Source organism: Daphnia pulicaria, chromosome 1 (assembly GCF_021234035.1).
Source record: "Daphnia pulicaria isolate SC F1-1A chromosome 1, SC_F0-13Bv2, whole genome shotgun sequence".
Lineage (NCBI taxonomy): Eukaryota > Metazoa > Arthropoda > Branchiopoda > Diplostraca > Daphniidae > Daphnia > Daphnia pulicaria.
The window spans coordinates 2,431,439-2,444,145 of NC_060913.1; the positions used below are offsets into that span (position 1 = coordinate 2,431,439).

At 35.5% G+C, this 12,707-nt stretch overlaps 2 protein-coding genes across 2 annotated transcripts; one reads left to right on the top strand and one right to left on the bottom strand.

The window, feature by feature from the left end:
* Positions 1-2,565: 2,565 nt before the first annotated feature.
* On the bottom strand, positions 2,566-8,073 carry LOC124325659 (dynein axonemal assembly factor 1-like). The gene is made up of 7 exons (XM_046784439.1): positions 7,981-8,073; positions 7,827-7,918; positions 3,883-4,104; positions 3,149-3,393; positions 3,018-3,082; positions 2,829-2,914; positions 2,566-2,771 (listed from the first exon to the last, which is right to left on the bottom strand). Exons 1-7 carry the CDS (start codon positions 8,037-8,039, stop codon positions 2,674-2,676), a joined length of 867 nt encoding a protein of 288 aa, XP_046640395.1. The 5' UTR covers positions 8,040-8,073; the 3' UTR covers positions 2,566-2,673.
* An 81-nt stretch (positions 8,074-8,154) lies between these two features.
* On the top strand, positions 8,155-12,364 carry LOC124325643 (N-terminal kinase-like protein). Its single transcript, XM_046784438.1, has 16 exons — positions 8,155-8,369; positions 8,436-8,579; positions 8,640-8,774; positions 8,841-8,925; positions 8,993-9,131; positions 9,196-9,286; positions 9,355-9,590; positions 9,663-9,741; positions 9,813-10,034; positions 10,113-10,205; positions 10,273-10,408; positions 10,475-10,666; positions 10,753-11,024; positions 11,088-11,246; positions 11,610-11,688; positions 11,799-12,364. The coding sequence occupies exons 1-16, from the start codon at positions 8,256-8,258 to the stop codon at positions 11,930-11,932; spliced, it is 2,310 nt and encodes a 769-aa protein (XP_046640394.1). The 5' UTR covers positions 8,155-8,255; the 3' UTR covers positions 11,933-12,364.
* The last annotated feature ends 343 nt before the right edge of the window (positions 12,365-12,707 follow it).

Below are 12,707 nucleotides of genomic sequence, written 5' to 3' on the forward strand. Positions count from 1 at the left end.
AACGAATTCATGGTGGGGATCTTCACACAAAAATACCTGCTGGGTAAAAATAATCTACATAGATATTTAATAAATAATAAAAATTGTTTGATGGACGCGGCAGACAATTTGGAATAAAATAGTAGTAAAAAACCGGATCGATTTCCTTGCGTTGTACGTGATGGTTAGGGAAAGATTGGTGTCGTGCGACGGTTCTGCAAAAGGAAACGAAATTTTTATTCAGAAAGAACCCGCACACCTGCAAGGCCAAATTAGATAAGTCGCTGCATGCGCAAATAGCAACAGAAGTGAAGACAGCAGCGGTTATATCAACGTAAAGAATTAAACATCCGTAAGACTACATCTGTCTACTGAAAATCATTCATCTTGCTCAAACAAATAAAAGTAAAAAAAGTAAAAAATGGATTTAAACGAACCTTGGATCTGTTTTAAGTAAACTAAAAAAAAAATTTTACATTTTATCAATAATTTAATTTTGAATTTCTCTAGATGTGGGTCGAGAAATATTCATAGAATCCAAATTTTCAAGTTTGTTTTTAATGTGGAAAGTTAAGCTCATAATTTTGCTAGCTTAGTTATTTTTAATCTAGTTTTTTTAGAAACTGATGATGACTTATTCCCTTTAAGTTTAATTTACTTCCAACAAGAAGAGTGAAAATGAAGAGGAAGAAAAAGAACAAGGAGAAAAAATAGAAAATGAGCAATCTATGGCTGGTCCAAGCAGGCCTACCAAGGTTCTTAAAAAAAGAAGAAAAACGACGTAAATGTAAGTAGGGGAAAGCGGCGAAGAGGAAGTTGAAGAAGGTAAAGTTAGAGCATTTTATATAAAGAAAGTGAGAAGGAAACGGAATAAAACTTAAACAAAAAAAGAATTGAAAATATAGAATTAGGACAAAAATTGCAACGATCAGCGAGTGTGATAAAAAATACTAGGAAATATATAAGCTAAAAAAAACTTAAATGCCATCAGATGAAAACATCATTTATTCAAGGCAGAGAAAAGCGACTGAAATACAGAAAAACGTGTAAATCTGGTTGGTTTTTTTAAATTATGATTAAACATTAGACTAATTCATTTTGATATCTTAAAACAGATGATGAGGATCCCAACCCCAACCCAAAAAATTTTTTAGTTTAGAAAAAGCTGATGATTGTTGAGTTTTTCTAGATAACCATAAGAGTTAGCTAATTGTATTCAGCAACCGACGAGAGTAGACTTCTGAGTCGTATCTAAACCGAGAGGGTACTTAGTCTCTCGTTTCAGCTCGCTACTTCCATCCTACGGTGTGAGCCATGCGACATCTGGCGGTCGAATATACAATAACACAACCTATTCGTAGTTATCGTGTTATTGTTCGAATAATAAAGACACACGAAGCTACGCTTTCCTGGCCTTCACTTTAGACCGGGGGCATACTGTCCCTTTTATATAGTCTAGAGGCCAGCAATATCAAGCCCGAGGTCAGAGAACTCGTATGCTTCGGCTGTCATCCGCCAGGAACGCGAGGGAGAGTGATAAAAAATAGCGACAGAGTTATTTTGAACAGTTGTTTTTTTAAGTTAAAACAAAACAAGAAAGAAAAACAAAAAAATGTATTCCTGAAAGTGTTTCATACCCTTTGTTAACCGTTTCTTTATGAATTTAACAACTCTGCCATGTCTAGTAGTTACGGTGGATTTCTACTACCCCTGAGGTTCCAAGTTAAAATCTCGGCATCCAAAAATATGAAAACTTGTTTAATTGACATTCAAATCCTCGTTTTTGGTTACTTCTTTAATTAAATGATAGGAAATGATTAATAATCACCAATGAAATGATTTCATTGATGTTACGATCTTATGACATTCGGTTAAAATTGACTTGCATGAAAAGTTATTCAAAGCGACATTACGATAACTTTGAATTTTTACCGCTTTATTGTGCAGGATTTGGACATCTTTTTCTTTTTCTTGACACTTGTCGAAAAATTGACGGTGAGCCTAAGGCTATTGCAAAATGCGGTTATTCATTTTTACCCGCAAAGGAAATTCCAGACAGTCTGTCTGGTTTCATTCATAATTTTTTTTTTTTGGGGGGGGGGGGGGGGAAAGACCTAACCAGTGGCTAAATGAGCCTATTACTCCTTTTTCTTTCTTCCCACCTTTCGCTTTCTTCCCAGCCCCCCAAAATTAGGACCAAAAAGCCTAACATAGTTTCCCGCAATGTGGGTACGTGGCTTTCAAAATAAAATTGCTGTTCGAATTTTTTGGACCATACTGTACTAGGTAACTAGGTAATACTAGGTATTACCTAATTACTATCTCACGCCATAAATAATGGCGTAGCCTATAACAAAAAAAATTGAAGGGAACCAAAATTTGATAGGGGTTATCCAATACCTGTGGGTACTGTACCTGCCTAAACTAAATTTTTTATTTTAAAAATCTTGATAGAAAGTATTCTGCTGCGCTCGTCCTGCCTCTTAATATATTTTATCTCTTAGGTTCGCGGCAAATGAAATGAGAAAACAAGTGAAAATGAGAGAACGAAAGAGTGGTTGGGTAAACACGGTGGTATACTTTCCGTCAATATGCATTAAAACAGATTTTATTTTTAATTCGGTTAAAGAAGCTTCAAGGTGTGGCTGTTCTTGGGAATTTATTCATTTGAAGTTTTTGTCTTAATTCATCAAATTATTCATTAAATAATATTTTGACTTGCGGAATATCTACTAAATTGGCTGAATTTTCAGTGTTTTCCATTCCAGTGTTGTCTTGTGGGGTGAATTTACCTATGTCAAATATGTGAAATTTTAATGCTATTTAAAATACTAGAAAATGTGTTTTACGTAAAACATATATTATCATCTCTAAATCTTCAACATCTTTTTGTCGTGCCTTTTCTTGCCTAATGCCTTTTATTCCGCTTTTCAACCTGTGAAAACAGAAAATTTATTAAATTATTTATTTGATGAAACTTTGTAAAGATTAAATAATCTATCTATTTTTTAATATTTGATGTGCTGGTAAATATTTACCACGCTTTAGCGCAAAAGCGATCGTTGGCTTGAATTGGTTTTTCATCTAAAAATGTGAGATTCTTCTATCAAGGAGAATTACGAAATTTAGCAACATTACTGTAAAGCTATCATTTTGTTAAAGTTATTACGCAACAAACGGTTATTTGAAGTCTATAGGAATCGATGCTCCTGACAACAGGGTTTCCAAGCAAGTATAAAACGGATAACTGACTGATGCTACTAAGAAGATTCAATATAGTTTTGTAGTCACTCAACCTATTTTTTGATAAATCAAGGGTGCTCAGGCTTTTACACCGTGGCAGTGGTTCAATGGATGATGTTTCTGATAATTTGTTGTTTCCGATGTATAGAGTTGTCAAATTTTTGAGTAATTCTAAACATCCAAATTAATAATTCTTACTTTAAAAAATAATAATCTAATCAATCTAAAATTCTAAATCTTTACAGTGGTGCTGAAAATTTTCTTTTAATTGATTATGATTCTCATGTTAGCACATGGCTTCTTTAATGGACTTCCGCACGTCACTAAAATTACTTTGGCATTTACATGATTAGAACATAAACCATGCAAAAGGAATATTTTCAGCACTGTAATGCAAAACATATATCTATCAGTATCAGACCGGTTTATCATAGGTTTATGAGTGACACATGGAATTTGTTGATCCACCAATTTAATTGAATGATATTTGATAAAATTAAAATTAAAATGATAAATCTCTTAATATTCTGTGCAATTATTAAATGAAAAAATTAATTAAAATTCATAAACATATTCCATTGAATAAAAATCAAACATATTTTCTGATACAATGCCATAATTATTAGCTTACTTATTTTTATTTTTATATTATGAACTTACCTATCTCATTGATTTCCTTCAACTCGTTATTTGAAACATCCAAAATAACCAATTGACTTAAACATTCAATACCGCTTAAAGTGGTTAAATAATTATTTCGGATAAAGAGACATTTTAAATTTGTCATGGTATTCAGTCCAGAAACATTCGCAAGGCGATTATGGTCTAGCCAAAGAGACCTTATGCCAGTATATTCCTCCAACAATTCTATATTTTGGAATCCTAAGGTAAAATGATATGATAAATACAGTTAAGTTATTCTTTGAGGAGAATTTTGTTAGGAATAGAAATGGAAAAATTATTAAAATATTACAAATTTCAAGGGTGAAGTGGAGAGTACGCACGCGTATTACATTGTATACCTGGGGTTCTGGGTCAAGGTACTTTTTATAAGGCGGTTCGAAAAAATCTGACTTCATGCGACCAACGCCAATTGGTCAGACAAGACGGGATGGATAATTATAGCAGACATCAGCTTGACTTAAATGCTTCGTTGCCGCGATGGCAACAAATGTCAAAAAAGATGTCGAACAGCCCTACAGCACTAAAAACTTGCAATACTTTATTTACCGTTTGTTTATAGGGCTGTTCGACATCTTTTTGATATTTTTTGCCATCGTGGCAACGCAGCATTTGAGTCAAGATGATGTCTGCTATAATTGTCCGCCTCGCCTTGTCTGGCTTTGTCTGACCAACTGACGAAGGTCAGATTACGTCAGACAAAATCTGACATCATGTGACCTACGTCAATTGGTCAGACAATCTTGACCCAAATACTGCGTTGCCGCGATGGCCAGAGCTATAGACTCCTGGTCTTTTCACGGCTGTGTTGGCTTCCCTATCCCAGTTTTAGGGTAAAAGTAAGCCTATTTGGAAACTTTAAAAAGCGCCTCTAGTTGGTGTGTCAGCTACTACACTCAGCTACTTTTGAGAGCCTAGATGGCTCTTTTTAACGTTTCCACTTCACAAATTCTGACAGGCTCCGCCCTAAAATCTCTGAAAATCGGCTTACTTTTACCCTAAAACAGGGATAGGGAAGCCAACACAGCCGTGAAGAGACCAGGAGTCTATAGCTCTGGCGATGGCAACAAATGTCAACAAAGATGTCGAACAGCCCTATATCGCGCAACGCATGCAGTTCAAGTCATTTTTCGCCTGCATCAAGAGCCTCAAGCAATGCGTCTCACTTTATCCGACTTGGTCGATTGCTCCAGGCTTACAGCTGGGGCTTGCCAATTTTCAAAAAAAAGCTAAGACGGCTAAGTTGCTGAATTAAGGAGTAGGAATAAAGGAATGTACTGTACTCCTTTATTTATACTCCATGCCCTTGCTATCCCTAACACAGACGCATCTGCTTCGCCACGCTGCGTAGCCAGATAAATCGGCTAAATAAAACAGACCCCTACAAACATGTTTCGGGATATTGAAATTATGGAAAAAAGTTAGCAAACATAAAATAGTGTTCCTGAACCAAATAGCTGGACTCCCTTAAAAAAATTAACAAGCGATTCGCCACTCAAAGAGATCGTTTGGGGGGGGGGGGGTTGATTTTGCGGAAATTATCAATTTGCCTTTAGGGTGTGTTGGGGTGGTCTACCTCATAACGTCAGCCTACACCAATGAGAAGGGGTGGTCACCCCAACAGATCCTAAAGGCAAAAAGGGGAGAAATGTTGTTTTCGCGAGCTTTAGGATGAAGGCCGGCATGGCCGAAAAACGAAGAAATTTTGGGGAATTTTTTTCCAAAATTTCAATAGTTTATATCTCGGCTTCTGAGCTGAGTATCTAAAAATCATGGTTTGAAGAGATACGCTATCCCATCATTTCAAAACAATTAGATTATTTTTAGGTGCAGCAGTTGACGAGAAAACTGCTGCACAAAAACCGAAATAGGTCGAAATTTCAGGCTACCCCCCTGTAGTGTTTTTTTTAATATCCCCAAACTACAATAGCTAATCAATTGCGGTTTTCACCAATCGACTAAGCGAAAAATTTAAAACAAACCCCCCCCCCCCCCCCCCCCAAATTTGTTAAATTTTAGATCCCCTAGCGATGATTTCCGCAAAATCAAAAACCCCCCAAATGGTCTGTTTGAGTTTCGGATGGCTTGTTAAAAAAGATGTCGAACAGCCCTAAACAGTATGGCACCTGTTTAGTGCCATAAGTAGCACCTAAATCTTCAACCTCATCCCAGCACCTCAACTCTCAACCTTAACCGAGCAACTTTCTATTTCCCAGCTGTTTTTAAGCTATCCAAAATGCTATGCTGACATCTAGCGAAGGGAGAATTAAGCGACGGCATCTAGAACACAGAGCGACGTTTCTCCATCATGTGGGCGCCAAACGCTAGCGCCCGTTTATTGTAAGTGGGAATCACGATTAATCCCGCTAACGATCTGCTTTATTGAATATCATTTTTACGTTCAATTTACGCTCACGCCGGGCAATTTGTTTTAGTGAACCTGACGTACTAAATAAAAATACGTTAGCTTAATTATTCGACGATACCCGTTGGCGCTAGTGTCCATGAGAGAGGGAGAAAACCCGCTCTATACACTCATTGGGGTTGTTTAATTCTCCCTCCGCTAGATGTCAGCATACTTTTTGGGAATATCTTCAAACTTAAAGTCAATATAATTTTACTTAAGCGTAAAAAAGTGTATTTTGTCCCTCCGTAACCTGTAGAATTATGAGAGAAAACGGAGGGACAAAATACACTTTTGTACGCTTAAGTAAAATTGTATTGACTTAAAGTTGTAAACTTGGTAGTCTTCTGAATCAGAAGGTAGATTTCTTAACGACGACTCAAGACAAATTTCTCCTCTTCCACATGGAGCTAGAAAATATGGTGCTTGGTGCAAGGTGCTGGGTTAAGATGCTGCTTAAAATGGCACTAAAAACGTGCCGTACAATATATATATATATAGTGCCCTCTGGTCGCGGCATGGAAGGCTAGAGCCCCCACCCTATCCCCGTTTTGTGTGTATCTGTGGTCCGATTTTCGAGATTTATGGGATGGAAACAAAGTTGCCGTCCGATCAATTGTTTTTTAGTTGATCGCTGACCAACTTTTTCTGAGTTTGGTAGGTCACTCAAACCATAACCATGCTCAAACTCAAAATGAGTCGAGTTTCGCTTAATTTTTCGCGCTTAAATCTTCGATCAACGTTTGCCTGGAATTTTTACCTTCCAGTGACATCTAGCGGTCAAACTTTGAAATCGATACACAATTGAAATAATAATTTGCCATTTTTCAATTAATAATATTTAAATCTTTGTCTAGTTTTTTTTTCTTTTACTGTGTTTTTACTGTTTAAACAAGAAAAATTCATAAATAATAATTTCATACAATTTTCGTAGTTTAAAATTTACCGCTTGACAGCGCCTGGAATCGATCGAATAAATTGAGCTTAAGCGAACTCAATTTTTTTTATCGTCGCTTATTTTAAGCTCAAACTCAGACAAAAGATTTGAGCGCCGATTAAAAGTTTGAGTTCGTGCTTGAGCGACGATCAACTCTTAAGTTCGATCGTGGCGTCACTATTGGAAACTGTGGAATTATGAGAGTACTAATGAGCTGTAAGAGTAAAAGTTTTTTTTTTACTATTTTTTCAATCTATTGAGTATTAAACGAACGGCATAAAGCGATACGGACGAGGAATCAAATTTAAGTTCCCTAATATATTCCAAACTGTCTGTCTATAAGGAATGTGAAGCATTAGAATTGCCTTGCGATTCTGTACGGAATTGTCTCAGAATTCTCAGGTTTCTTTCAGGATTCCTTTTCAAAAAAGGTCTCCAGAAAAGGTTATTTTTGTGTTATCACTTGAAATCGCGGACTGCTTATTGGTAAAAAAAAACCTCAAATAACAAGGCAGTGAGTTATTCACAACATTTGTTTTGGGGCATGTAGTATTTTATAATATTATAAGAGAAATTGTAAACCTTGATGTTGAAGATATAAAACTTCGTTTAAGTGAGGAGTTTGGTATAAGCCGTGCTTTCTACAATGATTTCGAAGCCATTTTGCAGTAATTCTAGGATTGGAAAATTATGTTCCATTTAGTTTGGCATTCTATAATATTGTATTTTATCTTACCTTGGAAATATATTTTGTTCATCCTGCGAATCCGTGTAAACATTTCCAACTTTTTCCATGACGATTCTTACGGATTCTTAGGTCTTTCCGTCTCATATATTTTCTCCCCTTATCGACCAAACTACTCTTCGTATACTTACCAGAAGGTGGCACTCCGCTCGCATTTATGACGTGTCGCTGTCACCAACGTTACGTTTTGAATTGATCACTGAAATAAAAAATTGAATTACTCTTTGCTACAGTACTATTTTTAAAGTAATTGCAATAGGATAACTATGTGGTCATTTTTCAGCCGAGATCCTTCCAAAGAGTTCGGTTATGAAATTCTGGAACAACTTACAGGAACAGAAGAATATATGCTATGGAAACTTCATAAAGGGAAGAAGAAGGTGAATTGACACTGCATAATTATCAAAGTCAAAGTTTGGTTATCTTCATGTTATGGAATTCCTCAGGGTTCTAGTGAGCCAGTATCTGTTTTCATCCTTGATGCTAAAACAAGTGGAAATGACACACAGATAGAACTTGCGAAAGCAGCTCTGAAAAGATTGAAAACACTCAGGCATCCAAACATTCTCACTTACATCGATAGTCTAGAGGTTATTCATTCATTCTTTTATAATAAAAAGATTGCTTACTTATTTTCATTTACTATTTAGACAGAAAAATGTTTGTATTTGGTAACTGAGTATGTTGAGCCCTTGCAGTTTTATTTGAACAGTTGTGCTACTGATTACCCTAAATCTAAACAACAAAAAGAATTATTTATAGCATGGGGACTTTTTCAAGTTGTGGTATGTTTTAAAGTGAAATTAAATAAGGAATGTAACCAAAGATTTTAAGTTCTTAACTATTTCCAGCGAGCCCTAACTTTCTTGAATAATGATGTGAATCTTCAACATAATTCTATCTGCCTTGGAAATATACTTGTAAACACCGCTGGAGGTAAATATCCAAGTTTTGCATGTTACATAATCTAGTTCCTGCATTCTAATTGTATTAACTATAACAGAATGGAAGCTTGGAGGTTTTGAAAATGCAACTCCATCATCTCAAATAAATTCTCTACCAATAAAAATACTACCTTCCTTTGAGAAATATGACCCACCTGAGAAAGTGGATTCATTGAAGCTTAAATTTGCTACCAAATGGTACTTGATTAGATATTTTTTTTTCTATCCTTTAAATATTTCCTTAAATTTTATGTTTGTGAAGGTCAGCCGACATGTGGGGTCTAGGATGCCTTATTTGGGAAGTGTTCAACGGTTCACTCAAATCCTCTTCCTCATTAAAAATTTTGGGCAATGTATGAAATTACATATTGTTGATTTAATTAATGAGTTAAATCATATTACTTTGATTATTTTTAATTAGATTCCAAAACTGTTAACATCAGTTTACTGTGAACTTGTAGGAGCAAATCCCAGTTCTCGCCCTAACCCCAGTGAAGTCCTTGTTATTTGTAGAAAGCCTGGAGGTTACTTCAATAATGATTTGGTTGAATGTCTCCTTTTTTTGGAAGAGATTCAAATTAAGGAAAGTAATGAGAAGACACAGTTTTTCAATAAGCTACCTTTACTGTTGGAAAGTTTTCCAGAGAACTTGGCAAGGTTAATTATACTTAATATATAAAAGACTGACAAAGTATTTTGAGTAACAGTTTTATGTTTACTATCAAACAGACACAAAGTTTTACCTCAACTTATTAATGCATTTGAATTTGGTAATGCTGGAGCAACTATTCTCACTCCTCTGTTTAAGGTGAGCAATATTAAATTAATGTGTTTATGCATACAGTACTTAAATACCTTCTCGTCATGTTTTTTCCCCAGTTAGGTAGCTTATTAACCGAAGAGGAATATCAAAAACGAATTGTTCCTTGTGTAGTCAAATTATTCTCGTCTCCTGACAGAGCAACTCGTGTCCGTTTGTTGCAGCAATTAGAACATTTTTCAGCTCATCTTCTTCCTGTCACTGTGAATGATAACATCTTTCCCCACATTTTGAGCGGATTTACAGACTCGAATCCAGTAATAAGAGAGCACACTGTTAAGGTATTTTATTATAAAATGATTGTTCAGTACTGTTGTATTTATTTTACTTTTATTAATATTGGAATTATCGCAATGCAGTCCATTATATCTTTAGCACCAAAACTGAATTATAATAATCTGAATGTGGAAGTTCTCAAGCACTTCGCGCGATTACAATCTAAAGATGAACAGGTAAATTTCTTCGCAAACAAATGAGGCTACGTGTGTTGAAAATTATTATTTTTTTTTTTGCATTTAGGGTGGGATCCGTACCAATACTACAGTGTGCCTTGGAAAAGTCGCCTCTTATTTCCATCCTCAGATAAGGCAGAAAGTTCTGGTATCAGCTTTTACCAGGGCACTGAGGGATCCGTTTCCTCCTGCCCGAGTTGGAGGTAAAATATTCCATTCATTAGAAATGGATTTAGTAAACATAAAATTTTAAATAAAAATTTTTTCAGGCATATTAGCATTTGCAGCCACCCAACAATATTATCTGCTGAACCAAATCTCTAATCAAATTTTACCTGCCCTTTGTGTACTGACGGGTGATCCTGAAAGAGAAGTGCGCGATCAGGCCTTTAAAGTCGTTAAAGGTTTCCTATCAAAATTGGAAAAAGTATCGGAAGATCCTTCTCTTCGAGAATGCATGGGTACTATTAATTATTTATTTATTTTCAATTGCTATAACGGTGATTTTTAATTTTTATTATCTTGTTTAATGTTTTCCTGTAAACAGAGGCTGATGTAAATGCAAACGCTAGCCCAAATGTAACAGATATGGCATCAACATGGGCTGGTTGGGCAGTTAGTGCAGTCACATCAAAGTTCTACAAGTCTCAAAGCAGCCAAATATCTGATCAGTCTCCTGCTCTGCCAGCCAGCACTCAAGGACCAGCTGCTACAAGCAACCCAATAAGTTGTGATACAATTCCTGAAACATCGCATGAATTACGGAGGACTTCTTATACCGAATCCACCGACGAATCCGTGCAATGGGGAGACATGAATGTATTACGAAACGACTTGAATATTTTTGTCCGAGTATTTAACTTATCTACGTTTACGTTTTAGGAGCTTTCACTATCAAGCAAAAACCTTGTGGATGATAAGGGAGATGGCGATGGCGATGGGTGGGACGTTCAAGATGATTGGGCGCCAATTGAAACTGTTGAGCAAGATTCCTTTGGCCCAAGCATGACCACCGCGCGTTCTAAAGATTCCGTATTAATGGTAAATGCATATAAAAATTTGTAATTGTACTTCTAAAACTTTTACAATTTTATAGAGAAATCCATTCGGAAGTTAAATTTTCCTAAGACAGTATAATTATTATCTTAGTTTTTTATAGCTTTTTTTTTTAATGATTCCCATTTAAAAAATTAGTAACTAATGGTAACAGGAAGCTGATCGTAAATTATTGTATTGCATGGACATTAGTGGTTAGGTCCTATGTAGATAGGAAAATAACAATGGATCTTTTATGAAGGAAAAATTATGATTTAATGTCTTAGAAGTTAGAAAGTCAAACTGTAAAATAATTTGTAACGTAAATGTGTCTCCCACGTGACTCATTATGAATTTTGCATTTGTCAGGGTACCAAATCTGAAAAAAATGAAAGTGGATGGGAATCGACATGGAACACCAACCAGTGGTCTACTCCAGATAGCAATGGTACGACTTTAAATTTTTAGAGTGCATGCTTGCCCTTTTTTTTTTCTCGTTTCTTTTTTTTTCCCAATCTTAAGACCCTTATTAATTATTTTGTGTTTGTTTTGTTTTAGATAAAGATGAGTCTCGGAAGAAGCGCGAAGAAAAACGTATTCAGAGACAGAAAGAAATCGAAGCCAAACGCAATGCCCGCCAAGGAGCTAGTAGCGGAGGAAGTTCATTAAAGTTAGGTGGCAAAAAAATCTGAAAAGATGAAGTGGTTCTTATTTACTAAGTGATTATCTATAACTGCATCTAAGTGTTGCGTTTCAAAACGATTTGTCAAATTATGAAGATATAAAATGTATGACTTCTACTGTCAAACACTTTCTGGAAGTCACCTTTGATTGTTGTTTTTTTCCGGATTCAATAATTCAGACTTTCGCAGCCGTATACACTAAACGCTTGGTATAACAGTCGGCTTGCTATTAAATTTTGTAGAAATATATATAAACAAGTGTCTATTATGTGAAAATTTTTTCGTAAAAAAAAAAATATTAAATCGATATATGCTAACCGAAAAATTCTAACTGTAGAAGGACGCATTTCGAAGACCATTTTTAGCTGATGTCGTGTTTAATCAATTTTGTCTATAGCCGGACCAGTCTTCAAATACAAAATTAATTTATGCAAATGCGAATGCTAGCTGTTTGCTCTTTTCAAATGCAAATGTCTTTGGGTTATGTGTATTTTGATTTTTCGACTGTTACCTATTTTAGTTGCTCGGTATCGTCGCTAATTGCGATCAGCGAAGAAAAACGTTGTCAGTTGACATAAAATAAACTCTAGTATAGTCATAATAGTCTCAACTAAAAACGAAATTTCTTTCAAACCCAGCTAGGGGGATTTCTTTCATCAATTATCATAGTAGAATTAAGTAACTATGATGCCTGTCTGCAAAATGTAGAATTCAAACGAATTTGAGTAGAATTGCATTCTCTAGATTTAAAATAATTCATTCACTCTTTGGTTTTGCTCCTAGC

Bases quoted from the DNA above. Each gene is read 5' to 3' on its own strand.
- LOC124325659 (XM_046784439.1), bottom strand. From the start codon at position 8,039: ATGGAAAAAGTTGGAAATGTTTACACGGATTCGCAGGATGAACAAAAT. The intron at 7,919-7,980 runs GTAAGATAAAAT...TTCCAATCCTAG, and splicing joins GAACAAAATATATTTCCAAG to AATTACTGCAAAATGGCTTC. The intron at 3,394-3,882 runs GTAAGTTCATAA...TTGGATGTTTAG, and splicing joins GAAGGAAATCAATGAGATAG to AATTACTCAAAAATTTGACA.
- LOC124325643 (XM_046784438.1), top strand. From the start codon at position 8,256: ATGTGGTCATTTTTCAGCCGAGATCCTTCCAAAGAGTTCGGTTATGAA. The intron at 8,370-8,435 runs GTGAATTGACAC...GGAATTCCTCAG, and splicing joins TTCATAAAGGGAAGAAGAAG to GGTTCTAGTGAGCCAGTATC. The intron at 9,287-9,354 runs GTATGAAATTAC...ATTTTTAATTAG, and splicing joins CATTAAAAATTTTGGGCAAT to ATTCCAAAACTGTTAACATC.